The sequence below is a fragment of the Nematostella vectensis genome, chromosome 15 (assembly GCF_932526225.1).
Source record: "Nematostella vectensis chromosome 15, jaNemVect1.1, whole genome shotgun sequence".
Taxonomy (NCBI): Eukaryota; Metazoa; Cnidaria; class Anthozoa; order Actiniaria; family Edwardsiidae; genus Nematostella; species Nematostella vectensis.
In genome coordinates, this window is record NC_064048.1 from 9,050,479 (window position 1) to 9,070,145 (window position 19,667).

Below are 19,667 nucleotides of genomic sequence, written 5' to 3' on the forward strand. Positions count from 1 at the left end.
GGGACAAACCCAAACAAAGGGCCTAGAGGGCTAAAGTTTTTTATTTATTTTTATGTTTTATCTTTTATTCATGACCCGCGGCCTAGTCCGAGGCGTTTTTACAGGGTTTCCTGACTACGGAGATGAACCGTGATGCAGCTTGGGGTTTGGAACACGCTTACCCATTCCTGTGACATTGCAACCCTTAATAACCACAGGAAACCAGTCGAGAACCGCGGGTAAGAACGCCTGGAACTAGGCTGCATGTATTTGTCTCCGTGATTCTGGAGCGGGGGTATTTCTTCGCCGTGAATCATAAAATTCTCCCAATGTTTGCAAATCATGGAAATGGTTTTACTCTATTGTTGGTTGCATAATATTAGATGGACCGTTTTTTTGGATAATGGGATTGTTTCCTACTTTATATTTTTTACCAAATTCGATAGAAAATATCGCATTGTCTTCCCAAAATCAGCCGATGGAAATGGATGCTTTTTCACACTTAGTACTTTGCTGGGATGACTAAACGGTGGCTGGCAGGGCTGTTTAAAAGGTTAATGCATATTGCAAATCTCGTGGCTGTTTTACGTCCTTTAATGGGTAATCGTGAGATTTATACATATTTTTTTGCATTTAGTAAAAACATGAGAGCTATGGTTCCTTTCTGTCGTAGAACGGCGAACGTATTATGTTTTATTAATCATTACATGGTGCTCTTTGCATTTTAAATGGATTTTATGAAACCGACTTAATAAGAAAAATTAACAAATCTATTATAAACAGCAGTGGACCTATAAAAAGGAAAATTATAGATGTATAAAAAGACAGAAGACGTAAGTTGTACCAAATCTACGCAATTTATCTATCATTCTTCATCAAAAAATACATTCACATAAAAAAAAACAGTACTACAACTAATTTCATACGTACTTAATTACTTTAGCCTTTTCGGGCTATAAAATGTTACTAATCACTAAGATTTAATTGCTTTTGGAAATTAGAGAACTCCTCCCGGGCAAAACAAGGTATTGTTTGCTTTTTGGTTCTTATATTTGTAGCGAAGGCGAGGAAACTCACAAAACATCTAGCTTGAGCTCGTATTTGAATTGAAAATAGACGGCTGTTGCAACGATAATGGAATACATTAAACCAAACATTTAAGAAGCTTTTTTCATTCACTTTATCGACTCTCCCATAGTGTTAAATTGCCAAATGGGAGGACTTCTTCATTTTAATTGGACGTGGAATGGCACTATAATGACCTCTTCGCTTTTAATGTTGTTTGGCAAGTGAATTATAACAGGGGATTTGAAGCAGGAGCATGTTAGAGCAAACCAACTAGTGGCTTCTTTGTGGTTTAACTCAGCTGTTTTGCATCGTTATACACAAGAGTGAGCGAAAGGTTGGTATTAAACGATTAGCAACCGATACATAAATTCCCGAAAACTAATCTTTTAACCAAGGTATAGAAGAAGTCAAGACCCGAAACCTACTTTTCCGAGGTCCCGGTGCCAAGAAGGAAAACCCGTTAGTTTGACCCTCGTTAATGGTCAAGATTGCGTTCGTATAAAAAACAAACAGAAATTGTCCATTCGCTTGCCTGTCAAACCTTTAAACTGTCTTATCTGTTTGAGAGAGAATCACAAAAGGCAGCAAAAGCACGTTTTCATGATAAGAAGGCTTACAGAAGAAGTCTTTAAAATTAAAGGGGATAATTGGCAAGCCTGGATCGACGAGCAAAAAGGCCAAAGACGGTATTAGAAGCAAGGAAGAAATTCCTGTGATGATCCCAATTTGTTGACCCAACAAGCGATTTGGAGACCTCAGCCAAACGGATTCATAGGAAAGGATCACAAATTACAGTGGTTGTGGTGCGAACACGGCCTTACTAGAAAAGCCATCCACAAACGACATGGCAGGACATGGACTAGGGGTAATTATTCCTTTGAGCATCTTAGCTGTTGCCATTGTCATTCTAAACATTGCCGTTTGTGTGTTTGTTTGCATCAATAAGGCCCTACGCACGCATACTAATGGGTTCATCGTCTCCCTCGCGATCAGCGATGTACTCGTGGGAGGTATATTGTTCCCACTGTATATGTGTAATCCTACAGCGGAGGCAACTGGCTATCTCGTGTCAGTCATTCTTCTATCAGGAGTGGCCAATCTGCTAGCCGTGACCTACGATCGTTACATTGCCATAGTCACGCCTCTTGGGTATCTATACAAAATATCCAAGTATTTTAAAAGGATTGTTTTCACGTCCTGGGCTCTCCCAATCGCTTACTCTCTACTGCCTCTCATTTGGCGAACCAATATCTACAGCAAAGAGCATAAAGTATACCTTCTAATATTGCAGCTGTTTGGCGTCGTGGTACCGTTTCTCCTTATCGTATTCGCTTACTGCAGGATTTTCTACACAGTCAGGAAAAGCCTCAAACTTAGAAAACGATTACCGCTCACAACGATGAACAACACACGAGGTGAACAAAGGCGAGTCTCGACCGACGCCCGAGTGGCGAAAGTGTTCGCGGTTGTGTCGGTGACGTTCTTGTTGTCCTGGCTACCGGTGATTTATATCACGACTGCTGATCTGATTGGCCGCCCGGACCTCATTCCGCTTGTTCTAGCGGATATCTCGTTCTTTACTATTGCACTCAGCTCTCTTTTGGATCCCTTAGTCTATTCATTCCTGAAGCCCGATTTTAGACGCGCGATCTTAGCGATTTGGCGAGGAAGGTCCGAACAACAATCGGAGAGAGTCGGATGCCATTCGGAAGTTGTGACAATGACACCATTGCGCCGGTTATAAGAGGCTTGGTAATGTCGTAGGGGATTTATAAATGACTTTTAACAAATTCGATCCTACACTGCCTCAAACCGGCCATGAAATGAACCGCGAAGAATTTTTGAATAAATACCTCCCCCGAATAAGCGCTCCAAGATAAGGTATAAAAATAGATGGTTTTTCAATTTAAAGCGTTATAGGGTCGAGCTAAGAAGTATCCAAGCACAAACACAACAAACTGATCCAGTGTTTTTAATAAAAATTATTTCTTCCAGCGCACCTCAGACCTTAACGATAGGTAGAACAAGCTTCATTAAAGAAAACAAGATTCCTTTGCTTTGTCATAAGTATTTTATATGAAAAATACCCAGAACAAAATAATTAACACTAGTGATTTCACTCTCATCAAAATGAAAAGTATTGCTGCAGATCTCGAAAACCGTGATCTTCCCAGAAAATGGTAGCCTAAATGGGTCTTAAAGAATTTTAAACAATAACAATTTGTACCAAGCCTACACATTAGTCTAATAATAATTACATAGACATACATTACAAAACGCTCAATTGATATTTTTGGGTTAAAAATCAGGTAGAGTTCACGCCATCTTGAATTTACAAGTTCCATTTGCAAGAAGACATATTAAAGAAGCGTTGCCAGTATTTTCCAAATCCATCATATTTCCCAGACAATTTCCTAATCAATAATTGGTCGATATCGAGAGTTCCATGATTTACAAAATCTATCACTTTACAAGAAAGTGCATTCCAAGATAATTTCTAGAGTAATCATTGGTCAAGATCGAGATTATCATAATTAGATGAAGGTGAAGCCGGCGACGGCGTAGGTGTTGTAGACTTTCTCGATGGCGACGATGTAAGCGGCCGTACGGATGTCTAGGCCTAGGTTGTACTCCTCTGCACAGCGCATGATTTGCTGAAAAAGAAAAAAGGGATTGTCGTGAAACATATTTTTTTTTTCCATGTTTGAGTTGTTCAAATACGTGGCATTGTACGATGGCTTAGCCATCTTGATTACTAAAAATACCATTTCAGGGACCATCCCACTAGCTTGAAGACGCGTAGAACGCTTTATTCAGAGGTGCCTATTTGGCAAAACTAATGGTTCTTTGAAAAGTCGTCGCTTCGAGTCCATTTTTTTTAACTGGCGTATTGTGGACATATTTATTTTGTGGGCATCCCAACTTCGATAGAAGATAGAAAGTCACTCGAAGCGCTACGCCAGAGAGCGACGACAAATAAAATATTTAAACAAAAGTAAGACTTTTCAGCAAAGGAAACTTTTTGACTGCTGCGTTAGCGTTGAATAAATAGTTTTTTTAATTTTTCCTCCAGAAGCCGGAGCGCGCGCGAGTTTGCTACCCAAACAGTCACGTGATCTCATAGCGCAAGTCCCCTATTTTTCCCCCAAGAGCCGCGGAGCGCGCGCGATTTTGCTACCCAAACAGTCACGTGATCTCTTAGCGCAAGTCCCCTATTTTTCCTCCAAGAGCCGCGGAGCGCGCGCGATTTGGCTATCCAAACAGTCACGTGATCTCTTAGTGCAAGTCGCCTATTTTTCCTCCAAAAGCCGCGGAGCGCGCGCGAGTTTGCTACCCAAACAGTCAGGTGATCTCTTAGCGCAAGTCCCCTATTTTTTCCTCCAAAAGCCGCGGAGCGCGCGCGAGTTTGCTACCCAAACAGTCACGTGATCTTAGCGCAAGTCCCCTATTTTTCCTCCAAGAACCGGAGCGCGCGCGAGTTTGCTACCCAAACAGTCACGTGATTTCCTCGTGTAAGTCGCGTATTGCACTCGAAGAGTCAAAACAGTACTAGCGCTCGTGTCAAGAAAAAGTATTCGCGTATGGACGGTATATTCCCGGGTGAACTCATTTTGGCAACACTACGTCATCAAACTTGTGTGTTGACCTACCTTGGCGGACCTCTCCATGGTGAATTCAAGTCCTGAATGGACGATGTCCCTCTCAGATGCTCCCTGATGGAAAAAGAACTTAGAATGAAACAGAAATAAACCAATCCAATTACAGAGCTTTAAAAGTTAATTTTCTAATCTGAATGCAATTTCAAGACTGGTTGCGATACACAAGCGAGTTATCAAACTCCTGTCATCAGTTTACTTCCGGAGAGCCGACGGAAAAATTAACCGTTAAGAGACAAAATAATCTATTAGAATTCGGGCTAGTTAACAAGCTATCGCTGCTTTTACGATGTTGAAATATTTTTCGTGTTTTCCGTCAAATCATCGGAGATCGTTCGGTAATCGAACGGAAGTAAACTGGTGATAATGCGGCTTTGTCATTTTTTCCTGATGAACAGGCATGTAACCGCAGCTTCGACTTCTTATAGACTAACACAGAACACGTGACCTCGACTCAAGTATTCATTGGTTCAGAACAAATTGAAAAAACAATGAGCAATTCTTCACAATTCATTTGGACGCAGATTGTGGCATAAAAACGTCGATGTTTACTTTCTTTTACGCCCTCCTGCTAATTAACATGCATGCTCGAGGATCCAGCGTGCTTTGCGAGCGCCCCCGAAGCGCTGGAACCACGAGCATGATCTACATGGCACGAAATTGAAAATAGAACAATCAAAATGAGTTGTTTATATCTACAGGAAATTTTGCTAGTTTTACTATTATATTTTGTTAATCTTTGATATAAATCCAAGAATCTAAGATTACACCTTTAAAAAAAATATGAACAATAATTCTACAGCCATTTAAGTCTGGATTTCTTTTTATTTGCGCTTATTTACATATTTATTTGATACCCATGGAGCACTTCGGGTTACAATACACAGATTCTCCGAGTGCAACCATATTTGAAATAGGTTTACGTACCGATATCTGTTCTTGGAATGCTTCGCTGGGTGTGATGGGGATGTGTGAGGATCCCCCAAAGTGCCTTTCTAAACTCTTCTGTACGCTCTCTGGAGAATACAAAAACATACATTCATATAAAAAAAAACTCTGGGCATGACTAGTTGAATCGCCTATTATCCTAAATAAAAACAACTCAATTTGTTAGCCTTGCGATTCATTATGAAATGAAAAAAATCATTTTTTCTTTTAAATGAAGTCGTTTTCAAGGACACATTTCATAGGGGAGGTAGCACCAACAAGTGTACTGTTCCAAATGCAAATGCATGCAAATGAATTGTTTTCATCTTCACTTGCATGCGTTTACATTTGGAGCGGAACGTGAAAAAAACGGCGTCCTTAAATTAGCCTACTTGTAGGCTTTGATAGTTTTTCCGGCACGAAAACCCCGAAAACACGAAGTTCGCATACCACTTCGTGTTTTCGGGGTTTTCGTGCCGGAAAAACTATCAAAGCCTGCAAGTAGGCTATCCTTAAACTGAGAAGCACTGCGGTAATGATACAGATTCTCCCGAGTGCAACGTTATTTAAAATAGATGAAGAATCATGGCGTATTAACAAAGGATTCTTTGAGCCTGTATTTCCCATCCACCCCCAACCCTCGCCCTCAACCCCCACCACCAAAAACGAAAAAAGGGTGGGGTTTCATTAGCGACATTAAGAAGTTCTGCGCCTACAAATACAGTACCTAATAGATGGTAGTTGGACTCTTTCTCGTATTTCCAAGTCAGGCGACCAAAGCTAACATGATTAATATTTTTGAGCCATTCGAAGTATGAGACAGTCACGCCGCCAGCGTTAAGGTAGAGATCCTGCAACAGAGAAAACCACCCAAACATTGGCATGATAGGCGGAGATGGGAAAGAGTGCTCGTGGGTAGCAAAAAAAAAAATAATAATAATAATAACACACACACAAGAGCAAGAATGGGACGTATAGCGAAGTGATATTAATATCTAGCCGTTCCGCTAACCTGAAGCATGTTCAAGATTTAAAGACCACAATGGCTGATATAAGCTATAAAGTTTGGTTGGCTTGGGACATGATAAGCCTTGGGAAAATGCGAATTTTGTTCCTTTTAGTTTTCAAGCATTTTAAAATATTCACTAGACAAACAACACCCCGCTATCTCACTCTCAAAGACACAGAACTGCACTCATACGTTCTAAACTTCTGCATCTACTAATCTTTCAAACAATGCATTTCAACATTCTGGTATTGGAAAGTTCTACGAAGAGACACCTTTTTCGGTTACTGCTTGCTTCTAAAAGAATTGACTAATATTTTTGGCATGAAAAACGTATGAAAAAGCAGAGAGCAGCTTACAGGGATGACGAGTTGCTTGTTGGCGATAAGAATCTGGTCAGCTTCAGGAGTCGTTGGGCCATTGGCACCTTCTGCGATGATCTACAAAAGAGATCATGTCATTGGAGCGGTATTAACCTACTTTATATCCATATTAATGCTAACCAATTCTTTACATAAGGGGCCGGCTATTTGACTTTTGAGGGGGTTTGACGTTTTCGGTTGCACAGGATATATATATCCTATATAGGATATATATAACCTATATATCCTGTTTTTTCAGAGCATTTGGCGCGCAAGAATTTTTTACCGATGCAGGATATTTTTTTTTTCGTCCACCAATTAGTGCAGTATATTTTTTTTTCGTCCACCAATTAGTGCAGGATATTTTTTTTTTCGTCCACCAATTAGTGCAGGATATTTTTTTTTCTAAATCATCCACGCCCTACCCTGGATGCCCTGAGCATCTTGTACATCTACTAGATAGATTCCCTTTTGTTCTGATATAGGCAGCGAGCTTGATATATTCATAACATAAATTTCAGTCGTACATGCGCCTTGTATACACTCTTTTATATATATTTTATATTTCTTTATTTATATAAAGACCTTTTTATAAGAATGTCCAGCCTGAGATTTCACCAAATTTTAAAAATAAATCAAGCCTCTAAATGTCCCAAAAATAAGAACGGCCTAGCCTCAACTGAAAATTCGACGTTCTTATAAAAAAAAGAGAGCATTACGTTTCCGGGTCATGACGGCTTTTTTATTACAGGAAGCCATTTCGCAGTTATGGCGCAGTCTGACCGCCAACCAATAAGAGAGCGTCAAAAAACACCAGGCGTAGAAAATACGAGAGATACACAAGCAAAGCACAGGAAAAATTCCAGCTTTGCTTTGTGTTTATATGCATTTTATTGGTGACAGTCCCTAGGAAGTTAATCGACTTTGTCGTTTTAGCTACCATAAGCCGAAAGCTGCGACAGATGCAGAATTGGAAGAAATTGAAGGTCTTGATTGACGTTCTTAAAAAAAAAACAGCCGTCGCTACTTGGAAACGAAAATAGAGAATAAGCTTGCTGTAGTACTGGCTGAAATGCAGGCTTTGTTTAGGTTCCATGGAAAATGAACTTTGACGTCGGGTCTGAATGTTTTTTTCACGTTATGTCTACATCAAGCCTGTGTCATACCTTTGCCTTTATTCTGTGCGCATTCTTCTTGGTGATTTGCTTTTCATTTGCGGCAGGAATAAGAATATCACATTCTGCCTCTAGTAGGTTTTCCTCAACCATCTGAAAACAAAAATGTCCAAAGTATATAAGTTGATGCACTTAAGACATCAAAGAAGAGTGTCCAACATGTAAACTTTGGAAATCAGGATTTTGCAAGACTCCCCGGCCACCGCCCCTTGAAAAGGGTACAAGACAAACCGCTTTGATACCTTTGATATTAGAGAGAATAAGAAAACTACCAAATGTTTTTACATTGAATAACCGTTCCTATTTTTTCCAATCACTGAAGTTGAGAAAGTACATGTTTTAGCTCTGGACGTTGCGTCAGGATTAAGGATTTTTAAATCAAATCGGGATAATTCCAACCATTAGCTTGCCCAGAGGTTTTTTATTATTCCTATGGTACTTAACCACGTTTTGTTTTCTATGATTTAGAGAATTAAAAATTTTGATTATGAATCACACGAACCTTAGCTCCAGGGTAGTTTGTAATCGTACCTTTTTCCTGTAAGAAAATTGAAATAATATGTTTATCAACATGTAACAATAAACAAGTGCCAATAAGCTTGTTTGTAAAGTATCACATCTATACTCTGAACTGCTACTGGGAAATAAACCAGCACAGGGTTGAACTGGTATTTTGTTATGCAAAACGAAGGATTGACGCTCCAAACGACAACGAAACTATTGTTTTCACGTAAACTAAGTTATTCATAATAACTAGTCAAGACTCTAGTCATAACTAAACTCTATTCATAAAATCTAGTTTTTCTACAGTATGCCTGTAGTTTTTCTAGTCATACCACCCAGTTATTCTACAGCTTGTCTGTAGTTTTTCTAGTATACCATCTAGTTATTCTACAGCTTGCCTGTAGTTTTTCTAGTCATAACATCTAGTTATTCTACAGCTTGCCTGTAGTTTTTCTAGTCATACCATCTAGTTATTCTACAGCTTTTTCTGTAGTCTTTCTAGTCATAACATCTAGTTATTCTACAGCTTGCCTGTAGCTTTTTTCTAGTCATAACATCTAGTTATTCTACAGCTTGTCTGTAGTCTTTCTAGTCATACCACCTAGTTATTCTACAGCTTGCCTGTAGTTTTTCTAGTCATAACATCTAGTTATTCTACAGCTTGTCTGTAGTTTTTCTAGTCATACCACCTAGTTATTCTACAGCTTGTCTGTAGTCTTTCTAGTCATAACATCTAGTTATTCTACAGCTTGCCTGTAGCTTTTTTCTAGTCATACCACCTAGTTATTCTACAGCTTGTCTGTAGTCTTTCTAGTCATACCATCTAGTTATTCTACAGCTTGCCTGTAGTTTTTCTAGTCATACCACCTAGTTATTCTACAGCTTCTCGGTAGTCTTTCTAGTCATACCATCTAGTTATTCTACAGCTTGCCTGTAGCTTTTTTCTAGTCATACCACCTAGTTATTCTACAGCTTGTCTGTAGTCTTTCTAGTCATACCACCTAGTTATTCTACAGCTTGTCTGTAGTTTTTCTAGTCATACCACCTAGTTATTCTACAGCTTGCCTGTAGTCTTTCTAGTCATACCACCTAGTTACTCTACAGCTTGCCTGTAGTTTTTCTGTCATACCACCTAGTTATTCTACAGCTTGCCTGTAGTTTTTCTAGTCATAACAATACACACACAAGACCTCCTCCCCAGGTTTGGAAATTGCCCCCGCACGGCTCTTGATTTTAATACCACGGGTTATTCCACCACACTAAATAAATAAGTTGAGCATACCAGTTTGTAGTCCTCAAGTTCTTTGGGATCAATGCCATCTGGGTTCCACAAGCTTCCATCCCGCTCAATGACCCCAATGCATTTTGCACCTGCTCGGTGAAGATACCGACAACTGTGCAGGCCCACATTACCGAATCCCTGGTTACATAAACATAGTGAATAACAATGTAGTTAGTACATCCCAAATAAATGTGTGGTTCCTGTAGCTGAACAGCTAACAAGCGTGAATATTGAACAAATATTGGACAAAAATTTAAGTCATTTGGAAAACATGATTTCGATACCCGCACACACTTATTGACTAACGCACTTTTGAACACACATTTTCCCATAAATTTAAAAAAAATATTTTTTTATTTCATTACAAAAAGTCCGCAAAACAACAAAGAGTGCAACAACAAAGGTCGTTAGATTTACTGATTTTAGTTATCATTTTTCTAGAATAATGATAAAATAATGATAAAACATGATTTTGATACCTGCGCACACTTTTTGACAAACGCACACATTTTGAAAGCACATTCGCTAAAGATTTTTAAAGTTCATTTAAGTACAAAAAGTCTGTAAAACAACAAAGAACGCAACGAAAGTCATGAGAATTGTTGATTTTAGTTTCCTTTTCTCTATAATAATGATAAAATACCGAAACCACTATAGTAAACAGAATATTGATACCCCCGCATCCTTATTGACTAACGCACACATTTTAAAAGCACATTTCCTTATACATTTTTAAAAGTTCTGCAAAACAACAAAGAGCGCAGCTAAAAGTCATAAAAATTACTGATTATAGTTATCCTTTCTCTGAAATAATGATTTAAAAATTACAATTATTTAGTAGATTGAATTTTGATACCCGTGTTTTGACCAACGCACACATTTTGAAAGAAAAATTGACAACAAAATTTACGACTTTTCAGGACCCATAGGAACCACATCATTTGTTGGGATAGAGAGGCACTTAGAACTGTTGACCCAAAGAAATTCACCTGGACAATAAATGTCTTTCCTTTCAATCCTGTCTCCAGGCCAACCATGTGGGCATATTTCTCTAAACAAAACGAAATATAAATAAGAAAATTGGGCTGATATAACATCCTATATATAGCTCTTTACAATGGTGAGTTCATTTGGGCAGATTGTTTGAGGTTCTCATCCTTGGAGCTCTTGATTGTAAATAGAAATATTTGGTCTAACAAATCTCCCTGTTCCACTTTTCCTGTGCTTTTGAGTCCTACCTGCCAAACTGACTTGGACAGACATTTTGTGAAGTACAGTAAATAAGTGAAAAAAAAAAAAAAAAAAGAAAGCCAATGCGGGTGAATACAGAGAATGTATGAACATTGTCTCAAAAATTAGTCTTGTGATGACAGCTATGTTGAGAATCAATGTCTAAGCCGGGGTTTATAGGTCTACAGGTTAAACACTTGATTAACATGGACAATAACCTCACCTGAGTCAAGGAAGTTCTGGATACCATGGAAAACTCCCTAAAACAATTAGTTAAAGTAAACTTATTATCACCTTAGCAATCACCCAAAATTAAAATCTAGCATACAGTAAATGGAGATTTAGCATTATAATTGTATCCCTACAGTTTTACTGTACATCACAGGCAAAAAATGAGTACAATCTTGAATGATAACTAAGGTATTTTAAAGCCATGGTAGAGGGGAATGTACCAGATTTATAAATAAAGGACAAACTGTATATTAATTAATATTAATTGAAAGCAGATTTGAGATTGAAATGTAAGAAGTTAATTAGATCCCACATGCCTTTGTCCTGTTTTCAATCAAATGCATGTCATACATGTACAAGTTACAGTATCAAACCTGTTGGTCATGTGCTAGGGATGACTGCACACCAGCCAAACTTTGGCCAAGCATTCTGCCAACAAAACTGTGGCAAAGGGGCTAAAAACCCGGGGGTTCTTCCCATGTCATTTTATAGGGGGTATTCCCAAAAAAAATAGGCTTTTCTCTTAGAATTAGTATTTTAGGGGCTTTTGGGGTATTTTTAGGATAGCAATTTTTGGTGCGTCGGTATTTTTAGGGTTTTTTTCTAATTTCCCGACGATCATCCCTATCACTTTTACCCTGAAGAGCACCTCCCCTCCCGTGCTAAAAACCACTATTTGTGATCAAAGGGCGTGCCCTCCCCCCCTGTGTCCCACCATATCAGGCTTTAATGTCTCCCAAGTCTGCTTACCCTTCCTGTAGCGGATACTCTGCCATGGATCCCACCCAAGTGGATTGGTTTACCAGTGACACAAGCGTAAGCGTTCATGTTACCGAACCCTGGCAAAGACAACATGCTCATGAATAGCCTGTTTAAAGCCGCATTGTCACCAGTTTACTTCTGGTCGATTATGTAAGAATCTCAGATAATTTTTAACGGGAAACACGAAAAATATTTCAAAATATAGAAAGCAGTATGTCTATTGGAAGTTTCTTTGAGGATGTGACTGCTAATTTAGAGCGGATGGCCTGTTAAATATTTCGGATTTGAATAGATTCTTTTGTCTTTTAACAGTTGAGGTTTCCGTCGGACCTCCGGAAGTAAACTGGTGACAATGCGGCTTTAATATAGTACTGAAATAATAACACTGAATGGTACTAAGTAGGACAAGACTATGTAAGAAGTGATAGGGAGCAATGCTATGTACACTCACCTAGAGTCATGTCGTAGGAATCCGCCATCCAGCTCATTTCCCTTTCGCCAGTTCCCATGTCAGGGGCGGGGACATCTAGACCAGGGCCGATGAAATGCTTTTTGGCCAACTCTACAGTGAACCTTCTTGTGATTTTCTCAAGTTCTGTTACCTAAGCAGATAGAGGAAGGATCAGTGTATAGGCCTGAAGAGTAAATTCATATAGAGGATAACAAAAGAGAACTATATTTACAATAATCTGAGTGTCAGGCCCTTTTATCATCCCCTATGAAGTATATACCCGGAAGCGATAAAAAGAGGACCTGATACAACTACTGTAAAATTTTCATGTTCGGATCCCAAATATTGGGACCACTGGGATTGACTAGAAAACAATGCTAATATAAAAGCGTGCTCTTATTGGCCCTTATCAGCATGTTCAAATATCTTGCCTAGGCCGGTCAATGCATGTTTTTATTTCTCATCGGTATAATTATAATTAACTAAGATCTACTAGCTTTATACATATATATGAAATACGGATGCCATAGAAGCTGCCTTAATACTGCGGATATCATTATTATTTCAAATAATAAAATTTGTTTAAGCCTGTATTAATTTGGTGATGTGTGGATCTGCAGTCATATACGTAAACCGTAAATCTCTTGCGCCGTGAACTATCCACAATTACAATTACCTCACCGGAGTTTGTCATTACTAAAATTATTACCCTTGTACATAACACCACTGTATTACAATTTTGCTTTACATAAATATTGTTTATAATTTGATTCGTGCATTTGATTATGCCACCACGCGAGTCATTGGGACAATTGACAGCCGACATATTTTGACAGCAGCCTGAAAAGGGGCGGCAGGCGTCGCGTCTAGTATTTGTGACAGGCGTACGTTTATTTTTCCTCTCCAACTTTTGAAAAATAAAATTGCCTGATAGTCAGGCTATATTTACAAAGGCACTCACAGAATGTTGGCTTGGGTCAATCTTGATTCCTCCCTTTGCACCACCAAAAGGCACATCTACCACAGCGCACTTAAATGTCATCAGCGTTGCTAAAGCTTGCACCTCATCAATGTCTACATCCTCACTGTAACGAATACCTTGGAATATGGAGAAGATTGGGTTTAGTAAAAGGCATTAGTCGTTAAGTAATGTGCTTCTGCTTTGTCTAGGCGGGGGAAGGGGGGGGGGGGGAGGGGGATCTCAGCCCAGTCTCAGGACAAACAGAAAACCTGCATACCCTGCGAACCTCTGAAGTTTCATAATTAAAAGAGTTAATGAGATTCTACTTGACAATACACCTAAATGTGAAATAATAAAATTGGAGCACCGTTCAGTATAGATAGCTAAAATTAATACCATGTCTATGATAGAGTAGGTATAAAATCCTTCCCTATCCAGCAACATGTCCTGATTATTATATATTGGGATACCCCTGGGTGTTTAACAAAGGAAAAGTAAACTATCTAATTCACCATTTAAAAAGCATCTAGTTCTTGTCACACTCACCTCCTTTACAAGGTGACCGATGGTGACTATGTTGGGCACGGTAGCCCTGGACAAGTTTGTATTCCCCATTATCAAGCTTGATAGGAAAGACAACTGATAGGACATCTTGACATGGCTTCATCACATCAAGGATTCCTTATAAAAGACATGAACACACTAAGTGGTCTTTATTTAGATTTAAAGTTTTCAAGTAGGCTCTCGCATAATTTTGATGACACTTTTATGAGGAATGCGTGACAAAGGATTTTTTCTCAAGAAAAAAGTTTTGGCGGTGACAACATATCCAATGGAGTTTTAGCAGAAAAAAACCTGGAAAAAGTATCTTCACATGGATCAAGATCCATCAAACTTGACACCTCCTCAAGGTAGGCTTATCTCTACCTGATGCAATCATGTGAGTGGCTTACTGGCACCCTACCTCACATGTGAATCAAGCCATGTAAAACAAAGCAGAAGAGAAACCCACTGGGCAACCTACCACAGGTGAACACTCCCTCAATATCTACATTTGCCACTGCTCAGGAAGTTTACATCACACCTCCTGGATTGTTTATGTAAAATCAAATGGCAAACAGAGATACATTTCCTTTTGTTTACGTCAATAATCAAGGTGGTTAGTAAACAAACAATACAACACATTTCAACCTGTACTGAAGACATTTGAGTAATACTGACCCATAAAAAAAAATTCCAGACATTACCAATAACCAAAACAAGAGATATTCTTGAAATAGACAGTGAATTAATAAAGGCTGGTACATACCAGCAAGCAGAAGGGTGCGAATCCGGATTTTCCGGTCTACGATTATTAATTAATTTTGGCAATAATAAATTCAGACGAGCCGATTTAACGCGTCTTTACTATAAGTGTACCAGTCGGGAGTAAGACAAAGAGAATTACGATGTAAGAGCAACAAAAACAAACTACCATCCGATATGAAAACTGGAGTGTCATCCAACTCGTTCGAATCGAGTAATCATATATTGTCACGTGGCAGATTTCACATAGTGATTTAATTTACATCTCGGCAGATTTCACACCTCCTAAACGCCAACAAACAACCGAGACCTACCCTTTATCCTGTGTTTTTTATCCTCAAACTTCTCGGGGATCTTGCCCGGAGGATCAGGTCGAGTTAAAAGCCTGTGTTCTACGTAAGTTCTTGCTTGATCGAAAAAACCGGCACACATTTCTGTAAACGACGGTTCCGTGTCGCTTTCGACTGCACTCGAACTCGAACACCGTAAAATGCCGGCATTTTGACTTCCACATGCGATTCTCCCACTCCTTGAGGTCGCGAGGCGAAGGACGGACTGCCCAGGTATTCGAAACATGGCGTTTGTGCAGATAAAGTGGCAGATTTTTGTGATCGTTTTATGTCAAGCACCAAGGTCAGAAGCGAATCTACAAAGCGAGTGACGCAGAATACTATAGTGTCCAGGCTCGCGCGATATTGGAGGCAGGAAGGGGGCGTGGTATTAATCCACAGGGAGCCCGAGACCAATAAGAAAAAAGCGAAGAAGGCATAAATATCTTATTCTTGGCTCCACAAATATAAAACCTAGGGCGCTTTTTTTTACTCGTGATCCCGGAATGAGAGTGATTAGAATTAGAAAAAGCATGCGTTTGTTTGTCCCGCGTTTCCATTCCGGAATGGAATTAGCCTCCTCGAATTATGGAATCATGGAATTATCCTCCCCACTCGAGCTCGAGTGGGGAGGATCTGGAACCGACACAGAGAGCGGCTGCAAAGAAAGCTAGAATGGAATGGAAGCCATTCCATCAATTCTGCTACCTGTAGCATAACGACTCAAATGTCATTCTGAACTCTCAACCGACCATTCCCATTCCAGAATGATAGGAAAAAACAGGTCCTTAGTAATTAGTAAAACGAAAATCCATTCATTCCCAGGCAATCCAGGGTTTTGAAATAGGGGCATAACTTTGTTACAAACATGCATTTTATCTTAAAATATATTTAATTATTTATCATTTTTCTTGTAGGTTAAAAAAAGCACACAGACCTCTATCACCCTCTTCTCTATCATTAATAGCATGGGGACATTGTGTGAACTATCACCCTCTTCTCTATCATTAATAGCATGGTGACATTGTGTGAACTATCACCCTCTTCTCTATCATTAATAGCATGGTGACATTGTGTGAACTATCACCCTCTTCTTTATCATTAATAGCATGGTGACATTGTGTGAACTATCACCCTCTTCTCTATCAATTATAGCATGGTGACATTGTGTGAAACGAATAATAAGATGGCAATGTGGTTATTAGAAATCACCTAGATAGATAGTCTTTTATATTAATTGATAACTACTAACAATATTGTTGAATTTCATAAACAATATGTTGTTTCGCATGCTATAACACTGCTATAATGAATTATACTTATAACTTAACATACTATATCGGTGGATCTAGCTGTGGACCAAGCCCCCCTTATCACCAGAAATCTGTAAAAAAGCCATACAAATTACCAATTATTAGGACACCTCTGCCTCTGTTAGAGGTTATATCTGTATCAGACCACTAGGTGATTCCTATTTTAATAAAAAAAATAAAATATATATATTAAGCATTTATGCTTCTAAATTGACAGTATGACTGTGTTATTGCATAATAATGCAAGATCAAGGCTTTTATGTCTTACATGTAGACCCTGCTTGTTAAGTTAGCACTCACTAATATGTAGACTTTGCTTCAAGGCTACTTTTTCTATCAGTTCGCAATCCTGATTGGGAGTGATTATAACAACTGAACAATAAACTGTTTTTGGTGTCCAAAATACAAAGCTGAGTCCCTGGCACTTGGGTTTGCACAAGACACCCACTGCTCCCTCCAGGCACAGAAAGTAAAGGATGACTGGGAGTAAGCTGTGAAATAGCATAACAATTTTTCTATCAAGCCAAGACAATTGATAAGAACACTAATCTCACCTATGGATAATATGTTGGATCACGGCAAACCAGACGAAATGTTAGTGTATCGAATATTACCTTTAATATGTGTACCGAATATATCTGTTATCAAGCCAATATATTGAATTTATTGTCATAGATTGATCTGGTTCCTTTTTAGCCGTGATTCATAACAGTTTACACGATTTTCCTCCCTCACCTCGATTACCCTTCTCTGAACTCATTATTGCGAGTGGGGAATAGGTGAAGCAAGATAAGGGAGGAAAACTGCCTAAATGGTTATAAATCATGGCTAAAATGCAACCAGACAACTTATTAAAGAAAATGGCTTTATTACAGATATATTTAAAGATAATATTCGATACACAAACATTTCGTCTGGTTTGCCCTGGGTTTCACACAAAATATTTATCAGCAGCCCTGCTTCCGACTGCATCTTTCAAATTATGCATAATCTTGTCGACAATTTCAAAGAGCGAAATTGTTTCTGGCTTCTTTCATTTAAAATTCTTTCAGAATTTTTATTAACCATACTGAAATATGATGCTGAATAAAATGATGAAGCACCAAATTCCGTTAGTCTAAATGGTGGAAGCCAAAAAAAACGGTTAGCAGTTGGAAATTATTGATTAGGGTTTACAGAACATTAAAATCAGGCTAATAAAATGAAGACTAGCAGTATTCAAACAGCAGTTTTCTTTAAAAGCATTTTCCTGGTACCCCTTTTTTTAATTGTCTGAGGCAGTCAAAGTGGGTAGCACTTAGTTGATTTTATCATAGGCTTCATAGCTTGCTGTGCTGTAGTCAGTGAAAGAGCGGAACATCCCCACTTCTGGAAAATCTTCAGAAATGGCTCTTGAATATCTAAAAGAGAGTAGACCACTAACTGTTGCTCCAATAAAAGCCATCAGTGCTCCAATACACACCAGAATGAAACGGTAATGAGAGTGTTCGTCCCCTTTGATGAGTCCCCCGGTGAAATAGAACACCTTATCTTCATGTGTGTACGTTAAAGCGATAATAAGACAGATAAACAACAAAGAAAGCACCATCGTCACCAGATTTGCCGCAAAGGTACCATACTTCAAAACACCTTTGCAGATAATTCGAGAGTACAGTTTGTCGACTTTACCACAGCATTTGCAGATCAGAAACAAACCAGTGGTAAGAAGTAATAATCCATTGACCAAAGCTGCTAGGAGAAGCACTAGGTACGGACATCGGCCGTTTTGATACGAGCTTCCAGGTGAGTCCAGGCTCCAAGACCAGCAATACTTTTCGTTCTTATCGGATTTGTGTGGATACTGTATTAGAACCGGGACAAAGCAAACTTCACAGAGGATAGAGGTGGTGCTAATTATCATGAACAGCGCTCTGGGATTGCAATTTCCCATCGGGGATACTTATTTTTAAAGAATTGTCTTGAGAAATGTCTGAACGAAGTGTCGATCTTTTTACTTTGGAGAACGAAACAGGAAGTACATGAAACACTCAATCCTGAGCCTCGTTTTGAAACTCGCCACAGGGATCACCTCCTAATAATCGCTAGATGGTTCAATTTCAGATGTTAGATGAGAGCAAGTAGGCGGCGACGAACGAATAAAAAGAAGGAAAAAAAGGCGAAAAAAAAAAAGAAAAAGAAAACGCCCATAAGAAAATACCTCCCAATTGCAATTATTTTGCAGCCCAAGACCTAAAACCTGTGATCCATAAAGCTACCACAAATTTTTGCCGTCATTATGGAACAGGAGTTGTGTAGCGTCACCTTACAAATAGTGGGCGCCTTATTCATAAAGGGGTGATTGATATACGATCTAGAGACTCCAAACTTCATATACATCCTTATCATGTCCTCGGTGGTTGTGTTTTGCAAGCTTACATTGAAATACGAGTAATCCCTGATGAAATATAAAACATTTTCCCGCGCTCACATGACATATGTGACGTCATGACGTTGAGTTCAGATGATGTTATCCTAGGACTATCCACCCCCCCCCCCCCCCCCCCCCTCACCCCTATAGGTAAGGTAATTTTGCCCTGGTCAATAGGGCTGGGTTTATAATTTCTGTTTTTGACGACGTCAACATTCCACAGATCACGCGACCAACTTGTTATATCCCCTTCCCCTCACATCTCTACATGACATATAACAAGTTTAGTTGTCATACCATGTTTCGGCGTCAAGGCTGCTTTAATTTATTGACGTCATCGATGACGTCACGTGACCATCTCATTGCACCCCACTTGAAACAAACATCACACCTACCAAGTTTTGTTGTCACACGATGTTTCTTTAATGAAATATTAATTTTTTTTATTTGATGACGTCAGCATATTTTTGCTTCTAGTGACGTCATTGATGACGCCACAATCACGTGACCATATTGGTGCATCCCCTTGACACCCTTTATGATACATACCAAGATTTGTTGTTATATGATTTTGTTCATGTTATATGGATATTTATGTTCTTAATGAAATCGGAATAGTTTTGCTTTTAGCGACGTCCTCGATGACGTCACACAACATTTTTATGCATCCCCCTTGACACCTACATGACACCTACAGAGTTTGGTTGTCATACGATATT

At 39.0% G+C, this 19,667-nt stretch overlaps 2 protein-coding genes across 2 annotated transcripts; one reads left to right on the plus strand and one right to left on the minus strand.

Moving 5' to 3' along the window:
* Positions 1 to 42: 42 nt before the first annotated feature.
* LOC125560665 (adenosine receptor A1-like) lies at positions 43 to 3,081 on the plus strand. The gene has a single exon (XM_048722719.1). It carries the CDS (start codon positions 1,892 to 1,894, stop codon positions 2,789 to 2,791), a length of 900 nt encoding a protein of 299 aa, XP_048578676.1. The 5' UTR covers positions 43 to 1,891; the 3' UTR covers positions 2,792 to 3,081.
* On the minus strand, positions 3,005 to 15,576 carry LOC5512469 (glutamate dehydrogenase, mitochondrial). The gene is made up of 15 exons (XM_032381880.2): positions 15,214 to 15,576; positions 14,141 to 14,275; positions 13,595 to 13,731; positions 12,634 to 12,784; positions 12,171 to 12,259; positions 11,413 to 11,449; positions 10,949 to 11,010; positions 9,960 to 10,097; positions 8,676 to 8,711; positions 8,165 to 8,266; positions 6,996 to 7,076; positions 6,358 to 6,481; positions 5,631 to 5,719; positions 4,698 to 4,760; positions 3,005 to 3,701 (listed from the first exon to the last, which is right to left on the minus strand). The coding sequence occupies exons 1-15, from the start codon at positions 15,473 to 15,475 to the stop codon at positions 3,582 to 3,584; spliced, it is 1,626 nt and encodes a 541-aa protein (XP_032237771.1). The 5' UTR covers positions 15,476 to 15,576; the 3' UTR covers positions 3,005 to 3,581.
* Between the last annotated feature and the right edge of the window lie 4,091 nt (positions 15,577 to 19,667).